Source organism: Eleutherodactylus coqui, chromosome 4 (assembly GCF_035609145.1).
Source record: "Eleutherodactylus coqui strain aEleCoq1 chromosome 4, aEleCoq1.hap1, whole genome shotgun sequence".
In the NCBI taxonomy this organism is placed as follows: Eukaryota; Metazoa; Chordata; class Amphibia; order Anura; family Eleutherodactylidae; genus Eleutherodactylus; species Eleutherodactylus coqui.
The window spans coordinates 280896168-280916066 of record NC_089840.1 but is presented as its reverse complement, the minus strand read 5'-3'; the positions used below and the strand labels follow the sequence as shown (position 1 = coordinate 280916066).

Genomic DNA, 19899 nt, shown 5'->3' with positions numbered 1-19899 from the left:
TCTCCATGGAGGAGTGGAGGTATTTAGAAGGACACAAGGATCTGTACAAGGACATCATGATGGAGGACCACCAGCCCCCCCTATCACCAGGTAATAGACAGGACTAAATCCACACGGACTTTATTATTTGTATGTAGAGAATGAATTCAGTGGCTGTCTGTGTTTTCTGCAGGTAGATCCAGTAAGAGAGCAGCAGCGGAGAGATGTCCCCAGCCTCTTCTTCCACAGGAGGATCAGGTAGATGGAGAGAAGGTCTCATGAAACCTTCCCTCTGGTCTGTAGGACGGCTGGGAAGGTCTTGTGTTTAGTCTTATTATATGATTGATACTTGTGTAATGAGAAAGCTGGAGATGGCAGGATTACAGCCGACCGCAGACATTAGATCTCCGCATCTTATCACTATTTTCTGGTTCTGGAGACTTCTGATTGGAATAAAGAAGCAACAGGTTGGAGTTATACAGGAGACCTGCAGCTGTTTGGCCCAGATCACTACTGCTGTCATGTCATTCCGGCTCCTCATACTAATTAATGACCTTTTCTGGCCATATAAAACCTTCCACACGACTTCTCCAACTGTGTGATGACTTTTTCAATATTTATTTCACAGCTGGTGAAACTGGAGGAAGATCTGATCCCCATTGATGCTACAGAGACACATGTGAGGGGGGATCAGCCGTGTAAGGAGGAGTTTCCTACAGATGACCCCCCAGGTGAGACTACATGTAGAGAAGAGTCTGTGTTGTCGGGGTTTTCAGCTGTATATTTCCTTATTCAGCCAAAATATATATATATAAAGGCAAAAGCCCTCACTGACTGACTGACTCGCCACTAGTTCTCTAACTTCCCGATGTCGGACAAACATGAAATTTGGCACAACGATTTTTTAGGTCCAAAATAGGAAAAGGAGTCATTACTCGATTATTCAATGTTAAGTGCAAAAAATAAGTTACCCCCTATGTTATATTACTTCCCGGAGTCGTACAAGCGTGAATTTTGGCATGAACATTCTTTGGGTTGTAAGTAGGAAAAATCAAGTGTTGTCAACTTGATTATTCAATTCAAAGTGCAAAAGTAAGTGCCCTATATCTAATGTAACTAATAGAGATGAGCGAGTGTACTCGTCCGAGCTTGATGCTCGTTCGAGTATTAGCGTGTTCGAGATGCTCGTTACTCGAGGCGAGCACCACGCGATGTTCGAGTTACTTTCACTTTCATCTCTGAGACATTTGCGCGCTTTTCTGACCAATAGAAAGACATGGAAGGCATTACAACTTCCTCCTGTGACGTTCCAGCCCTATACCACCCCCCTGCAGTGAGTGGCTGGGGAGATCAGGTGTCACCGGAGTATTAAAATCTTCCCCGCCCGCGGCTCGCCACACATGCATTCTGACATAGATCAGGGAAAGTGTTGCTGATGCTGCTGCTTCTATAGGGAGAGTGTTAGGTGTTATTTTAGGCTTGAAGAACCCCAACGGTCCTTCTTAGGGCCACATCTGACCGTGTGCAGTACTGTTGAGGCTGCTTTTAGCAGTTTTGCACAATTTTTTTGTATATCGGGCGTGCAGACCATTGCGTCCTCAGTCTGCAGTCATTTTACTCAGTATAGGTGCAGTACTGGTGAGGCAGGGACAGTTGGAAAGGTGAAAGAGATATACTGTCTATATAGGCAGAGGGCTAATATGCAGCTAAGCGTTACAGCAGGCTTGCGCAAAATTGTTTCCTGGCTCTGCTGTGCCCGTTACATCACCGCCGTGATAGCGCCAGAGGGAAACAGTAAACATAATATACGCTGCATACAGTATCTGTCTGCTGTTTCAGCTCACCATTTAAAAAAAGGGAAGCCAGATACTTAAGGCGTACCACTGCCCTTTGGCGACTTGACTGCTTCTGCGCTGTGAATTCCACTAGCTGAGTGATACGCACCTACGTCTCACTACAGGCGTGCACAAAATTGTTTCCCTGCTCTGCTGTCTCCGTTACATCACCGCCGTGATAGCGCCAGAGGGAAACAGTAAACATAATATACGCTGCATACAGTATCTGTCTGCTGTTTCAGCTCACCATTTAAAAAAAGGGAAGACAAATACTTAAGGCGTACCACTGCCCTTTGGCGACTTGACTGCTTCTGCGCTGTGAATTCCACTAGCTCAGTGATACGCACCTACGTCTCACTACAGGCGTGCGCAAAATTGTTTCCTGGCTCTGCTGTGCGTTCCGTAAGGGAAGTCAGCCTCCAACCACAGGCCAATAAGCGGAACATTTAATTACAGCGTTCTGTTTCTGCTCTACTCGTAATACACCATGCTGAGGGGTAAGGGTAGGCCTAGAAGACGTGGACGCGGGCAAGGACGCGAGGGCCCAAGTCAGGGTGTGGGCACAGGCCGAGCTCCTGATCCAGGTGTATCGCAGCCGACTGCTGCGGGATTAGGAGAGAGGCACGTTTCTGGTGTCCCCAGATTCATCTCACAATTAATGGGTCCACGCTGTAGACCTTTATTAGAAAATGAGCAGTGTGAGCAGGTCCTGTCGTGGATGGCAGAAAGTGCATCCAGCAATCTATCGACCACCCAGACTTCTACGCCGTCCACTGCTGCAACTCTGAATCCTCTGGCTGCTGCTCCTCCTTCCTCCCAGCCTCCTCACTCCATTACAATGACACATTCTGAGGAGCAGGCAGACTCTCAGGAACTGTTCTTGGGCCCCTGCTCAGAATGGGCAGCAATGGTTCCTCTCCCACCGGAGGAGTTTGTCGTAACCGATGCCCAACCTTTGGAAAGTTCCCGGGGTCCGGGGGATGAGGCTGGGGACTTCCGGCAAGTGTCTCAAGAGCTTTCAGTGGGTGAGGAGGACGATGACGATGAGACACAGTTGTCTATCAGTGAGGTAGTAGTAAGGGCAGTAAGTCCGAGGGAGGAGCGCACAGAGGATTCGGAGGAAGAGCAGCTGGACGATGAGGTGACTGACCCCACCTGGTTTGCTAAGCCTACTGAGGACAGGTCTTCAGAGGGGGAGGCAAGTGCAGCAGCAGGGCCGGTTGGAAGAGGCAGTGCGGTGGCCAGGGGTAGAGGCAGGGCCAGACCAAATAATCCACCAACTGTTTCCCAAAGCGCCCCCTCGCGCCATGCCACCCTGCAGAGGCCGAGGTGCTCAAAAGGTCTGGCAGTTTTTCACTGAGAGTGCAGACGACCGACGAACTGTGGTGTGCAAGGTTTGTCGTACCAAGATCAGCCAGGGAGCCACCACCACCAGCCTCACCACCACGCGCAGGCATATGATGGCCAAGCACCCCACAAGGTGGGACGAAGGCCGTTCACCGCCTCCGGTTTGCACCACTGCCTCTCCCCCTGTGCCCCAACCTGCCACTGAGATCCAACCCCCCTCTCAGGACACAGGCACGACCGTCTCCCGGCCTGCACCCACACCTTCACCTCCCCTGTCCTTGGCCCCATCCAGCAATGTCTCTCAGCGCAGTGTCCAGCCGTCGCTAGCGCAACTGTTTGAGCGCAAGCGCAAGTACGCCACCACGCACCCGCACGCTGAAGCATTAAACGTGCACATAGCCAAATTGATCAGCCTGGAGATGCTGCTGTATAGGCTTGTGGAAACGGAGGCTTTCAAAAACATGATGGCGGCGGCGGCCCCGCGCTACTCGGTTCCCAGTCGCCACTACTTTTCCCGATGTGCCGTCCCAGCCCTGCACGACCTCGTCTCCCGCAACATTGTACGCGCCCTCACCAACGCGGTTACTGCCAAGGTCCACTTAACAACGGACATGTGGACAAGCACAGGCGAGCAGGGCCAATATATCTCCCTGACGGCACATTGGGTGAATTTAGTGGAGGCTGGGACCGAGTCAGAGCCTGGGACCGCTCACGTCCTACCCACCCCCAGAATTGTGGGCCCCAGCTCGGTGCTGGTATCTGCGGCGGTGTATGCTTCCTCCACTAAACCACCCTCCTCCTCCTCCTACACAACCTCCGTCTCGCAATCAAGATGTGTCAGCAGCAGCACGTCGCTACCAGTCGGTGTCGCGCGGGGTGGCAGCACAGCGGTGGGCAAGTGCCAGCAGGCCGTGCTGAAACTACTCAGCTTAGGAGAGAAGAGGCACATGGCCCACGAACTGCTGCAGGGTCTGACAGAGCAGACCGACCGCTGGCTTTCGCCGCTCAGCCTCCAACCGGGCATGGTCGTGTGTGACAACGGCCGTAACCTGGTGGCGGCTCTGCAGCTCGGCAGCCTCACGCACGTGCCATGCCTGGCCCACGTCTTTAATTTGGTGGTTCAGCGCTTTCTGAAAAGCTACCCTTGCTTGTCAGACTTGCTCGGAAAGGTGCGCCGCCTCAGCGCACATTTTCACAAGTCCAACACGGACGCTGCCACCCTGCGGACCCTGCAACATCGGTTTAATCTGTCAGTGCACCGACTGCTGCGCGACGTGCCTACACGGTGGAACTCTACGCTCCACATGTTGGCCAGGCTCTATGAGCAGCGTAGAGCTATAGTGGAATACCAACTCCAACATGGGCGGCGTAGTGGGAGTCAGCCTCCTCAATTCATTACAGAAGAGTGGGCCTGGTTGGCAGACATCTGCCAGGTCCTTGGAAACTTTGAGGAGTCTACCCAGATGGTGAGCGGCGATGCTGCAATCATTAGCGTCACCATTCCTCTGCTATGCCTCTTGAGAAGTTCCCTGCAAAGCATAAAGGCAGACGCTTTGCGCTCGGAAACAGAGGCGGGGGAAGACAGTATGTCGCTGGATAGTCAGAGCACCCTCATGTCTATATCTCAGCGCGTTGAGGAGGAGGGGGAGGAGTATGAGGAGGAGGGGGAAGAGACAGCTTGGCCCACTGCTGAGGGTACCCATGCTGCTTGTCTGTCATCCTATCAGCGTGTAGGGCCTGAGGAGGAGGAGGAGGAGGATCCTGAAAGTGATCTTCCTAGTGAGGACAGCCATGTGTTGCGTACAGGTACCCTGGCACACATGGCGGACTTCATGTTACGATGCCTTTCTGGTGACCCTCGCGTTACACGCATTCTGGCCACTACGTATTACTGGGTGTACACACTGCTCGACCCACGGTATAAGGAGAACCTTTCCACTCTCATACCCGAAGAGGAAAGGGGTTCGAGAGTGATGCTATACCACAGGACCCTGGCGGACAAACTGATGGTAAAATTCCCATCCGACAGCGCTAGTGGCAGAAGGCGCAGTTCCGATGGCCAGGTAGCAGGGGAGGCGCGGAGATCAGGCAGCATGTACAGCGCAGGCAGAGGAACACTCTCCAAGGCCTTTGCCAGCTTTATGGCTCCCCAGCAAGACTGTGTCACCGCTCCCCAGTCAAGGCTGAGTCGACGGGAGCACTGTAAAAGGATGGTGAGGGAGTACGTAGCCGATCGCACGACCGTCCTCCGTGACGCCTCTGCCTCCTACAATTACTGGGTGTCGAAGCTGGACACGTGGCCTGAACTCGCGCTGTATGCCCTGGAGGTGCTTGCTTGTCCTGCGGCTAGCGTCTTGTCAGAGAGGGTGTTTAGTGCGGCTGGGGGAATCATCACGGATAAGCGTACCCACCTGTCAACCGACAGTGTCGACAGGCTTACACTCATCAAGATGAACAAAGCCTGGATTTCCCCAGACTTCTCTTCTCCACCAGCGGACAACAGCGGTACCTAAACAATACGTAGGCTGCACCCGCGGATGGAAGCATCGTTCTCTATCACCATCAAAAACAGGGACCTTTTAGCTTCATCAATCTGTGTATTATATTCATCCTCCTCCTCCTGAAACCTCACGTAATCACGCCGAACGGGCAATTTTTCTTAGGCCCACAAGGCTCAGTCATATAACTTTTGTAAACAATGTTTATACATTTCAATGCTCATTAAAGCGTTGAAACTTGCACCTGAACCAATTTTTATTTTAACTGGGCTGCCTCCAGGCCTAGTTACAAATTAAGCCACATTAACCAAAGTGATTAATGGGTTTCACCTGCCCTCTTGGTTGGGCATGGGCAATTTTTCTGAGGTACATTAGTACTGTTGGTACACCAATTTTTTTGGGCCCTGGCCTACAGTGTAATCCTAGTAATTTTTAGCCCACCTGCATTAAACCTGACATTACCTCAGCTGTGCTGGGGACTGCAATGGGATATATTTATGTACCGCCGGTGGGTTCCAGGGAGCGAACCATGCTGTCGGTCCACACGGAGTTGTAACTGTATGTGTCCACTTCTAAAGAACCCCAGTGTGACCGGGGAATGCAGTGTGGGCCGAAGCCCACCTGCATTAAACCTGACGTTAGCTTTGCTGTGCTGGGCACTGCAATGGGATATATTTATGTTCTGCCGGTGGGTTCCAGGGAGCCACCCATGCTGTGGGTCCACAGGGACTTCACATTAGGGATTTATACCTGCCGTGTCTATGTATTAAAAACCCCGGTCAGACTGGGGCATGCAGTGTGGGCCGAAGACCACCTGCATTTAATCGGACGTTACCTCAGCTGTGATGGGCAATGCAATGGGATATATTTATGTACCGCCGGTGGCTGCCTGGGACCCACCCATGCTGTCGGTCCACAGGGAGTTGTAACTGCATGTGTCCACTTCTAAAGAACCCCAGTCTGACTGGGGTATGCAGTGTGGGCCGAAGCCCACCTGCATTAAACCTGACGTTACCTCAGCTGTGCTGGGCACTGCAATGGGATATATTTATGTACCGCTGGTGGGTTCCAGGGAGCCACCCATGCTGTGGGTCCACAGGGACTTCACAATAGGGAGTTGTAACTGCATGTGTCTGCTTATAAAAAACCCCAGTGTGACTGGGGTATGCAGTGTGGGCCGAAGCCCACCTGCATTTAACCTGATGTTAGCTCTGCTGTCCAGGGCACTGCAATGGGATACATTTATGTACAGCCGGTGGGTTCCAGGGAGCCACCCATGCTGTGGGTGCACACGGAATTCCCATTGCGGAGTTGTACCTGCCTGTGACTATTTATAAAAAACCCCGGTCTGACTGGGGCATGCAGACACCTTGACAGAATGAATACTGTGTGGCACATGGATTCCCCATTGCTATGCCCACGTTTGCAGCTCCTGACAGAGGTGGCACAGGATTGGAGTTCTCATTGCTTCTGTACAGCATTGTGGGCTATCGCCCCGCCCCTTTTAAAGAGGGTCGCTGCCTGGCCGTGCCAACCTTCTGCAGTGTGTGCCTGCGGTTCCTCCTCATGGCAGACGCACTTATAAATAGACATGAGGGTTGTGTTGCTATGAGGCCAGCGTGTGGCATGAGGGCAGCTGAAGGCTGCGCAGGGACATTTTGGTGTGCGCTGTGGACACTGGGTCGTGCGGGGGGGTTGGGCAGCATGTTACCCAGGAGAAGTGGCAGTGGAGTGTCATGCAGGCAGTGATTGTGCTTTGTTGGAGGTAGTGTGGTGCTTAGCTAAGGTATGCCTTGCTAATGAGGGTTTTTCAGAAGTAAAAGTTGTTGGGAGGGGGGGGGCACTCTTGCCGCTATTGTGGCTTAATAGTGGGACCTGGGAACTTGAGTTGCAGCCCAACATGTAGCCCCTCGCCTGCCCTATCCGTTTCTGTGTCGTTCCCATCACTTTCTTGAATTGCCCAGATTTTCACAAATGAAAACCTTAGCGAGCATCGGCGATATACAAAAATGCTCGAGTCGCCCATTGACTTCAATGGAGTTCATTACTCGAAACGAACCCTCGAGCATCGCGAAAAATTCATCTCGAGTAACGAGCACCCGAGCATTTTGGTGCTCGCTCATCTCTAGTAACTAATAACACACGTCTGAACTGCACAAACATGAAATTTGCCACAACCATTCTTTATGTCCCAATGGGGAAAGTAAAGGGTTTGCAACTTCAATATTTAATTTTAAGCCTGAAAAACTGAAAAGCCGCCATACATTACATAGTTCTTTTCTCAGAAACGATAATGCCTAGGGAAATGATTTGTATACTGAGGAGAATATAACTGATCTCTGTGTGTATATACTCAGGAGAATCTACCTCACCTCTATGAGTATATACTGAAAGGCTATAAAGTACATAAGGAAGCCGCCATGCACTGCAGGGATGGAGCCCCTAAGGCTAAGAAGGGGCTGCAACCTCCAGTCTGGGGGTAAATTTGAATAAAAAGGGGCGTTACCTTTAAAAGTAAAATGTGAGGAGAGTGGTAGGGGTTGCACATTCTGCAGAGGGACATTGCTACATACAGTCTGAGGAGAATCTAACACTCCTATATGTGTATACATATTTTATTCCTTGGTTTTCAAGTAACTATGACTTAATTTTCCCTGCGAACAACATGTAAACACCTGTACTAAATTAACTTGGGCGAAGCCGGGTATATCAGCTAGTATATATATATAAAGATGAAAACACTCACTGACTGGCCATTAACTCTCTTACTTCCTGGTGTCGTACAAACATAAAATTTGGCATGACCATTATTTTGGTCCTAAATAGGAAAACTAAAACATTCACAACTTGATTATACAATGCTAAGTGCAAAAGTAAGTGACCCCCTATGTTATGTAACTTCCCAGTGTCGTACAAGTGTTAAATTTGCAACGACCATTCTTGAGGTCCTACATAGGAAAAGTAAAGGGGTCACAACTTGAGTATTCAATTCTAAGCTTGAAAAAATCTGTGATACATAAAGCTTAAGGAAATGATTTGTATAATCTACCTCACCTCTATGTGTATATACTGAGGAGAATCTAATGCTTCTCTGAGTGTATATACTGAGGAGAATCTACCTCACCTCTGAGTGTATATACTGAGGAGAATCTACCTCACCTCTATGTGTATATACTGAGGAGAATCTAGCTAACCTCTATGTGTATATACTGAGGAGAATCTACCTCACCTCTGTGTGTGTATATACTGAGGAGAATCTACGTCACCCCTGTGTGTATATACTGAGGAGAATCTACGTCACCTCTGTGTGTATATACTGAGGAGAATCTACCTCACCTCTGTGTGTGTATATACTGAGGAGAATCTACGTCACCTCTGTGTGTATATACTGAGGAGAATCTAGCTAACCTCTATGTTTATATACTGAGGAGAATGTAGCTCCCCTCTGGGTGTTGTAGCAATGCAGGGGGAAACACACCTGGCCACGACCAAATGCTGAGCGTCTTGTCTTTATTCAGACTTGATGAACAAAACAAAAAGTACTGGCATTCTCCAGATAACAGAAAGTTCAAGGAAAGTCCTTTTAAATAAGCAGTCCAGCAGTAGTAACACAAAAGTCTTTGTAAACTCCAATAGGGCAAAGTAAAGCAAACCATCCCAGCAGCGTGGTGCAGTGTCTCCAGCTCAGCACTCTCTGTAAGCCTCTGCTGCTCACACAGGACACACCTCCCTCTTCAGACTGCAACCTGCGCCCATTTATGCACCTCACCTACTTGGGCCAGGTGGAACTGAGTACTGGAGTGAGAGACGGACCGGGTTTACCTCACAGATGCTAGCAGTCTCTGCGATATGTACCGTCCGTCCCACACTTTACCTCTCACTCTACTACAGTGTATGTACTGAGGAGAGTCTAGCTCACCTCTGGGTGTATATACTGAGGGGAATCTAGCTCACCTCTGGGTGTATATACTGAGGAGAACCTACCTCACCTCTGCATGTGTATATACTGAGGAGAACCTACCTCACCTCTGTGTGTGTATATACTGGGGAGAACCTACCTCACCTCTATGTGTATACATATTTTATTCCTCTATTTCTCGGAAGTAACCACAGCTTCATAAAATGTTCCACGCAGACAACAGATAAACACTTGTACCAAATTTACTTGCCCGAAGCCTGGTATATCAGATGTGGATGATCTCCATCCTCTGCAGACTCTTTCATGTCTGTTACATGTGCTCCTTGTGAAGCTGCTCTTGTCTGTGAAGAGAACAGGGTGCCAATGGTGGACTTGCTAATTCCGGTGTCTCTGGCAAATGCTATTCAAGCTACATGGTGCTGGGATGTGAGCTCAGCTTCCACTACAGCATGTTGGGCCCTCATGGTTCCCGCGGAGTCTGTTTCCAACAATTTGGTCAGTAGTGAAGTGATGACAGCGAAGTCGAGAGGCGACTACTCCCTGCTAATCCTCCTTGACCTGTTTCAGCATTTGACACTGTTGACCACAAACTCCTCCTTAACATGCTTTACTCTATCAGCCCTCCTTACTGGCCCTATTTCCTTTCCGCCTCCTCTCGCTGTTGGGGTGCCCCAGGGCTCAGACCTTGGTCCCCTAATCTTCTCTAAAGTCCCAATTGGACAAACTATCCGCAAACTCGGCCTCTAATTCCAGATCTACGCTGAGGACACCCAGCTATATGCCTCTTCCTGTGACATCTCAACACCATTCCTCCAAAATCCCACAGACTGTCTGTCTGCTGTCTCTAACACCATGTCCTCCCTCTTTCTCAAACAAAGCCTTTCCAATACTGACCACCTCGTGTTTCCACCCTCTGCTTACCGATCTCCCTCCAATATCTCCATATCGGTATCTGGCACCACTCCCAGACAGCACGCCAACTTCTTGGGCGTCATACCAGACTCTGACCTCTTCTTCAACCCCCACATCCAATCTTTGTCCCAAAAATGCCAACTGCTCCTCAGAAATATTTCTCAAATCTGGCTATTCCTCACCATGGACATGCTAAAACAGTTGTTGCTGCCCTCATCCATTCCCGACTTGACTACTGCTACTTGTTGCTCAACGGCCTTTCCGTACCAGACTCTCCCCTCTTCAATCTATATTAGACACACCAGCTAGGCTCATTTTTCTATCCAGCCATTTCTCTGATGCCTCTGAACTATGCCAGTCATTGCATTGGCTGCCCATCCACTGCAGAACTAAATTTAAACTCCTCAGCCTCACCCATGGCACATCGCTTCCCTTCTGTCCATTTATCACCCAGCCCACATACTCTGATCTGCTAACACATGCAGACTAAACTCCCCACTAATACAAACCTTACATGCTCGCCTCCAGGACTTCACCAGAGCAGCACCCATCCTCTGGAAAGCTCTACCCCAAGGCATCTGGACAATCCACAATGCACAAAATTTCAGACTCGACTTAAAAACGCACCTCTTCAGGAAGGCATACTAAATCTCCTGACCTAGTCCCCCTGCCCCTCCCTACAGCTCCCCACACCTTCCACCCTGCATATGACCTCTACCCCGGCACCTCCCTACCGATCCACCCGTTTCCTTCCTAATAACTGATTTACTCATGTAATTCCTGTACTGCCTATATCGCCTCCACCTCGTTTGTTTCAAATTGATTGTAGAAAAACATGTAATTTGTTGTATTGTCTGTTTTCTCCTGTGCTTGAAAGCGCTGCAGAACAAGTTGGCGCTATACAAATAAAGATTATTATTTTATGGTCTGCTGAGGGTCATTCTGTAGGGTTCTGGCACTACTTCTCCTGTTCCTCCTTGCAGAAAGGAGCAGATCCTAGTCCTGACACTGTGGATAGTGAGTTCAGGACGGTCCTTCGCCGTGTGCCTGCAGGCTGCAACGAGCACAAATCAGTCAGGAGTTCTGTAATAATCGTGGAATATACAGCAATAAGCTATACAAGCTGTTATGTTATTTCCCCTTAATGTTTTGGTAGAGCCACAGGCGCCGTGTAAGGAGAAGCCATCCTCATTCTCCATTCAGCTGCTCCTTCCATCTGTCCCCAGCTGATACCCCATGCACTATGTCAGGGTCTCTGCAACATCCAATCACTCTATCAGACCTGGACCCCCGTCCCCCAGTGCTGCCTCCGCACATGTGCAAGTACTATTATCATGTCCCTCTCCTCTGCTGCTGGAACCAGAAGGACTGGGCATGCTCAGTAGGGACTTCCCACATCTTGGTACAAGTAACAGTCAGCTGGGTTAGTGAATGGCTACAAACATATCTGTGCCCACTGATGATGGCGGTGCCGGGCTTGTAAAGGCGTCTTTATTCCCCAGTCAGCAGCACATGATCAGCAGACTGTAGTTGCAGCGCAGTACAGGGCAGTTTACAGCAGGAGGCGTCAGCAGCTCTTATCCACGGCTCGTTTGGCTCCTGCGCTCTGTAATCTTACAAGCTGTATGAGCGCCCCCTGGAGGTAGGAAATTACCATCACCGCATGGGAGGGAATCAGCGCAGAACACGTCCTACAATGTGGAAGTAAAAAAGTAAGTTTATTGGGTAAAGTAATTGTCCCATTAGGATGTATTCAGTAGACTAGGCGCTCCACAAATTATTGTACCTGCAGTTAATGGGAAAACCCCTTTAACTATTTAATATTTTTACATATCTGAGCTTGAATAACTACGACAAAAAATATCTCCCGTTTTGGTGGAATAAATGTGCTAAGGATGGACGTCGCCCCTCGCTTGTTGTACTTATTCCAGACTCTGCCTATTCAGCCCCCCATGAATTTTTTTTAAATGCCTACAATCTGCTTTTACACATCAGCTACCGAACCCTCTGAAAACCTAAACCCACAGGAGGGGCGGGGCTTTCTGGCCTTAAAGGGGTTGTCTCATGAAAGCATGTGGGGTTATGCACTTCTGTATGGCCATATTAATGCACTTTGTAATGTATATTGTGCATTAATATGAGCCATACAGAAGTTATTCACTTACCTGTTCCGTTGCTGGCGTCCCCGTCTCAATGGATCCGTCTAAAATCGCCTCTTCTGGCGATTTTAGACGCGCTTGCGCTGTGCGGTCTTCTCTCTTCTGAATGGGGGCGCTCGTGCCGGAGAGCGGCTCCTCGTAGCTCCGCCCCGTCACGTGTGCCGATTCCAGCCAATCAGGAGGCTGGAATCGGCAATGGACTGCAGAGTAAAGATCCCGGCGGCCATCTTACTAAGGTAAGTAAGAAGAAGGAAGAAGTCGCCGCAGCGCGGGGATTCGGGTAAGTACTACCCGTTTGTTTTTTTTTTAACACATGCATCGGGTTTGTCTCGCGCCGAACGGGGGGCCTATTGAATAAAAAAAAAAAACGTTTTGGCGTGAGACAACCCCTTTAAGCCTCTATCCTTCTTAGATCGTTCGGCTGGCACTTCCACGGGAAGTCTAAACAATGGATTAAGCTAGAAACGGATATTGTTGGAACTTCTCTAAACACGCTGCCTTGGATTTTTTCCTCAGCCAGACCCCATCCATAGTTTAAAAGATATTGTAGAATATAACTCTTATTCACATCTTGTATAAATATCTCCTTCCTGCTGTGGCAAATATTCTGGCAGCATTTACAATTTTCTATGCCACATCCAAAAGCGTCGTGTATGCCCCTCACTCCCCCCCTCCACACACACATGGATGTACCTGGAATATGAGTTAGGATCTTCCATTTGGGTTGGTGAGAGGGTGCCAGTATATTTTTCAGTTTTATTTCTTCGAGTACCACTTGAGGTCGACTGGGGATATTGTCAGATAGAAAGGGGTCACCTTGTAGGATCCCCCAATGTTTCGATAGGATGTTCCTCAGGTGGGGATGTTGAGTATTAATGTGGTTTCAGAACAATGTTTTGGAGGTCTGCTCCTCAGTTTTCTCAGGTTTCTGTTGTGGATTCTCTAACTGGTCTTGTTGTTGCGCTCTTAGCATCGCTGAAATCACCAGTACCCCTGGGTACCCCTTCTCTTTAAAACACTTCTTTTATACATTAGATTGTTCATTAACCCCTTAGTGACGAAGCCTGTTTGCGCCTTAGTGACGGAGCCAGATTTTGGAAATCTGACATGTCGTTCAACATAGCATAACTCCGTGAAGGTTTTGCGTATCCAAGTGATTCTGACATCGTTTTTTCGCCACATGTTGTACTTCATCTACGTTGCAAAAATAGACCGATTTAATTCGTGTATGTTTATTAAAAGTACCAATACTGGAAAAAAAAATTAAAAAATCATCATTTTTTTCACATTTTCAATTGTAATATGTGCAAACATACTGTACAATTTTTTGATAGGATATATATTTCCATCTGTTTACTTTATTCTGAATGCACATTTGAAAAACTTTCGTGTTTTTTTTAACCATTTAGATGACGTACAAATTTAACATTAATTTTCAACATTTTGAGGAACACTTTGTTTTCTTACAGCAAGCCAAGTTTGCAGCGGCTCATAGGTGTCACAATGATAGATACCCTCCTAAATGACCCCATTTTAAAAACGACACCCCTTAATGTATCCACTTAGGGGGGGGGGGGTCATGTGTATTTTGACCCCACAGTTTTTTTTCAGAAATTAATTAAATTTAGAGAAGAAAAAATAAAATTTCATATTTTTGCAAATATGTCATTTTAAAGACATTGTTTTCCTATAGTGCACATTAAAATGAGGATTGACACCCCAAAATGGATACCCCTGTTTCTCCCGTCTTCAGAAATATACTCATTGTGGCCCTAATCTTATATCTGGATGCACAACGGGGCCCAAAATGGAAGGAGTAGTCAGTGTCTTTCAGAACATAAATTTTGCTTGAAAGCGTTTTAGGCCCCATACCACTCTTGTAGAGCTCTTCAGTGGCCAAAACCATATAGAACCCCCACAAATGACCCAATTTTAAAAACTAGACCCATTAACAAATTTATCTAGGGGTGTACTGCCCATTTTGATGCCACAGTTTTTTAATGAATTCAAACAAAGCAAAAGGAAAAAATTGTGATTTTTATTTTTTTGGCAATTCTGTCAGTTTAAAAACAACTTTTTTGTACAGCACACACATGAATGACTACTTGCACCCCAAAATGGATACCCCTGTTTCTCCCGTGTTCAGAAATATACCCATTGTGGTCCTAATCTACTTAAAGGAAACATTGCTAGGCCTATAATGGAAGGAGCACCCATTGGATTGCCCACTTGTAGAGTCATTGAGTGGCCAAAACGATAGAGAACCCCCACAAATGACCTCATTTTGAAAACTAGACCCCTTAACGAATTTTGACCCCACAGCATTTGAATGAATCTAAGCAAAGCAGAAGGAAAAAATTATGATTTTCATTTTTTTTGGCAATTGTGTCAATTTAAAAACTTTTTTTTTGTACAGTGTACACAGGAATGAAGACTTTAACCCCAAAATGGATCCCCCCATTTGTCCCGTGTTCAGAAACATACCCATTGTGGCCCTAATCTACTTACAGGACACATGGCAAGGCCTATAATGGAAGGAACACCCGTAGGATTGCAGGGCACAACTGAATAAATTCCAGGCCCCACTGCTCACTTGTACAGAATAAAAATTGACACGTTAAAAGATTCCCCCCCGTCCGCACCCTTTTTGGCGTTCCCCAAATCTTAGATAAAAGCAATAATGTGAACTGTGTGGTATTTCCGAAGACAGGGGTAATTACGGGGGCTGGTTGGGATGGGTATCCATTGGATAGCGCCGATTGCATTGCCGGGGGCGACTGCCCGCAGCCCAAGATGACAGCTCCATGCTGTCGGCTACCTGCGGGCACCGACAACATGAAGCTGACACGTCCTCAGCTAAGAGGGTATTAATCTTAAGAGGACGCATGTTTCTACGTCCTCTAGGATTAAAGCCCACTTAGTGAGGACGTAAAATCCCGATGGGGCCGTCACTAAGGGGTTAAGATTTTGGAGATTTGTGTGTAAAAAATAAAAGTATGGGGGTTCTGGAGAAATAATATAAAATGTGGCACTCGTTTGTTATTAAGTATACTTAATCTGTATAAAGAGCATGTGCAAGACGAGCATGTGCACAGAATTGCGTCTAGAAATTTACCTCTGCTTCCGGTTAAGCGTGTACCGGGATATAGCTCAGCAGCTACTTTCTTCTGGATGCACGCACGTACACACTTCCGGTCGCCCCAGTTCTAAGAAGTACCTGATACTTTTATCATGTCTCTGTGTCATATGCTCATGAAAGGTGTCAGATTAGTCAGTAAGCCCTCCGACTCGCGTTGCATCTCCTGTATTGTATATATTGCCCTTACGCTAATGGAATAAACACCAGAAGGTACCGACTCTCCAAAAGAAACCTGGAGGAACGGGTGATAACTTAGAGGCTAACCTGGATTCTTGAGGAGGTTCGCTAATCTCTGCAAACCCCTTATTCAAGTAAGTAAAACCTCATACATAAAAGGAAATATACAGAGGTCAGCGTAGCGCTTCTGCGGTCATGTATAGTGAGATAAAAAAAATGTGATGGGGACTTACCCGGTACTGTGCAGGGTCTTAGTCCAAGACAGGCCCTGCCAGCACCTCTCCGTCCAAGATCGCCTTAAGATATTAGATGAAAATACTTCCTCCACATCCACAGATTGGGAGAGCTGCAGGGTTCCTTGAGTACCCCAGGAAGGGGACCCAATAAAATCAGCATTGATGCTTGAAAAAGGCCACGTTTAGTGGCTGAAACGCGTTGCAAAATAAACGTTATTTCCATATACATTTGGAATATTTTTCTCCAGCGAGCGCTGGGGCCATTTTTTTCTCTTTTCATTTTCCTCATACATAAAAGAGCACAGGGTTTTTGTAACTTGTCTTTTTCACAATTTGTATGAATATTTTATATAGAAATTTTTATAAAATATTGATATAATTGTAATGTTAAAATCTGTTTTATTCTTGGCAGATGACGACATCAGGAGCTTAGAGGAACATTTGATATCTTCAGGTTTTACAATGGAAGATGATGGTAACATACAAGATACACACGAAGAGCCTGCCATTATCCCAGATGTACCCTCAGCCCTTCCCAGCAAACATCTGTCATCTGATCCTTTTATAGAGGTTCCATCTTCTAATTCATCACAGACTACTAAGCAACATAACATTTACAGAAGAGATGTTAAAGAAGGAACTGTTGTCTCAGGGAAGAAGTCATTTTCATGTTCAGAATGTGGGAAATGTTTTACCATGAAACCACATCTTGTTGATCATCAGAGAATTCACACAGGAGAGAAGCCATTTTCATGTTCTGTCTGTGGGAAATGCTTTATCCAGAAATCATATCTTGTTGATCATCAAAGAATTCACACTGGGGAGAGGAAATTTTCATGTTCAGAATGTGGGAAATGTTTCACCCAGAAATCAGGTCTTGTTTATCATCAGAGAATTCACACAGGAGAGAAGCCATTTTCATGTTCAGAATGTGGGAAATGTTTTACCCAGAAATTAGGTCTTGTTGTACACCTGAAAATTCACACTGGTGAGAGGCGATTTTCGTGTTCTGTCTGCGGGAAATGTTTTACCCAGAAATTAGATCTTGTTAGACATCAGAGAATTCACACAGGAGAGAAGCCATTTTCATGTTCAGAATGTGGGAAATGTTTTACCACACAATCAGGTCTTGTTGATCATCAAAGAATTCACACAGGAGAGAAGTCATTTTCATGTTTAGAATGTGGGAAATGTTTTACCCAGAAATCACATCTTGTTAGACATCAGAGAATTCACGCAGGAGAGAAGTCATTTTCATGTTCAGAATGTGGGAAATGTTTTACCCAGAAATTAGATCTTGTTAGACATCAGAGAATTCAAAAAGGAGAGAAGCCATTTTCATGTTCAGAATGTGGGAATTGTTTTACCCAGAAATCAGGTCTTGTTAGACATCAGAGAACTCACACAGGAGAGAAGCCATTTTCATGTTCAGAATGTGGGAAATGTTTTACCACAAAATCACATCTTGTTAGACATCAGAGAATTCACGCAGGAGAGAAGTCATTTTCATGTTCAGAATTTGGGAAATCGTTTACCCAGAAATTAGATCTTGTTAGACATCAGAGAATTCACACAGGAGAGAAGTCATTTTCATGTTCAGAATGTGGGAAATGTTTTACAAGTAATACAACTCTTCTTACGCATCAAAGAATTCACACAGGGAAGAAGTCATTTCAGAATGTAGAAATTGTTTTTTGAACAAATCACATCTTGTTGCACATCAGAGAATTCACATGGGGGACAAGCCATTTTCATGTTCTGAATGTGAGAAATACCCATAAAGGGGATCTTGTTAAACATCAGAGAATTCACACAGGGGAGACAACATTTTTATATTCTGACTGTTGTCAATATTTTTAAGACAAATCAGATCTTGTAAACTATAAGAGAACTCACACAGGGGAAAACCGGCATTTATGTTCAGATTGTTGGAAATATTGAAGAAAAAATGACTCCGCCCATCAATTTCTGATGGAATTCTGCCCTTTAAACATCCATCCCATGATCCTCTTTCCATTGAAGTCTTTCGAACTTAATGTATAAGAACCCACTCACATATGTTTTATTTTGTCCTTATCCTGGCCGGCGCCTATTACTCCATATCTACTGAGCCAAACTTTTTGGTTTCTCTTTGTTTTTTCCTGGATTACAGATTTGTAGCTGAATTTAGTTGAGATTTAAAGGGATTGTCCAGTTGTCAACTATTGATGGTTCATTCTCAAGATCAGTCATGAATAATAGATCTGTGCAGTCTATCACTGGGGCCCCTAGTGATCAGCTGTTCTCTGGGCCAGTGTGCTCAAGCACAGTCTCATTATTGGAATCGCAAAGCCTAAGAGTGAACCTGTAAACCCCCTCTTACCGCCTGATTCAATATCCGCTTTTTTTTTTATTGCCAGGGTTTTATCACCCAGGCTGTTTTAGAGGTATTCACCCTTTTACTTAAAGCAATTTCCTCTATGGCTATGATTAAAGCACTGCTTGCGTTGCACAAAGTAGACTTTCTGACTGTAGGTGTTGCTTTTATAAGCTTTTTAAGAGGCCCCAATTGCAGTGTAATCCCTCAGACATCTTGTCAGCACAATGTGCAGAGTTTACAATAGTTAGTAGGATGATTAACTCACTTCTTAGAGGCAGTTTTCTTTTGAATGTACACCGCCGCTAAAGCTGGTGGAAACAACCCCGTGCTTAAGAGGAGTTCCTCTGTTGTGTCTTCTCTTAAATCTACTACCAAATTCCTGTAAGGCTCTCATGTGGCATACTCAAAAGCTTCTAAGAAGAACCATGTCTTCCTGGGTACGTCTGTCTTGTTAGTGTGACAATTTGCAGCTGATCGCCGGGATTATTAAAAACTTTTTTAAATTTATCGGTCTACTTTTTTTTACCCTGATTAAATATGTTCTGTACCAGATAGAGAATGCTTAGATTTCTGCGATGCACATACTTGGTAAATGCCTTTCCTATTTCACAATTTTCACTAGCGCTCTGTCATATAAAGAGATTGAGAAACTGTCCCCCCAGCTGTCCAGTATCAATCAGTTGTCGTTCAGGACAATAGAAAAGTTGAGCTGACAACCTTTGCCCCTTGAATCTACTCTAATGATAGATAGATAGTTAGATACTAGATAGATGGATAAAGATATGAGATGGGTAAATTCTAATGTTCTAATCCCCCCTTCCTCTTGTGTAATTGGCAAGCCTTTGATATACAAGAGAACAGGAAATACTTTGTCCCAATGTCAATACAAGTGGCCTTTTGACAGGTAGATGTTGATTTGCTCTCCCCAGGCTGGTGGTTGTTGCCTTTAGAGAGATAATTGTATTACCTCCCCATACCTCACCCCAAGCTCAGGAATTCCCCTCAAACTACGTAAACCCATACCTGGTTATGATTTCTGCCTCATGCTTGATATTCATGCATAGATAAAATCATGACAAGAAATATGGCAGTATATCTTCATGATTAGAGACCCTCCCACCGAGATATGACTGACACTAGGGAATTACAATTTTTGAGTTCCTACAAATCCGACCCTCCCTTCTCTGTATGACCTCAGAGGGGTGGGGAGAAGGTGTGTATTGGGGGACCCCACAGTTCTAACCGGTCAATCCATGGAGCTATACTTCGGTATATGGGCATCCCTCTGTTCTGGATCCCTTTGGGCCGTGTATCCCAAAATCTGGTTACTTTCTTTTAT

The 19899-nt window shown here is 46.3% G+C and overlaps 1 protein-coding gene across 1 annotated transcript; it reads left to right on the top strand.

Moving 5' to 3' along the window:
• The first annotated feature begins 610 nt into the window (after positions 1-610).
• On the top strand, positions 611-19067 carry LOC136624422 (oocyte zinc finger protein XlCOF7.1-like). The gene is made up of 2 exons (XM_066598397.1): positions 611-710; positions 16614-19067. Exon 2 carries the CDS (start codon positions 16664-16666, stop codon positions 17897-17899), a length of 1236 nt encoding a protein of 411 aa, XP_066454494.1. The 5' UTR covers positions 611-710; positions 16614-16663; the 3' UTR covers positions 17900-19067.
• Positions 19068-19899: the final 832 nt, after the last annotated feature.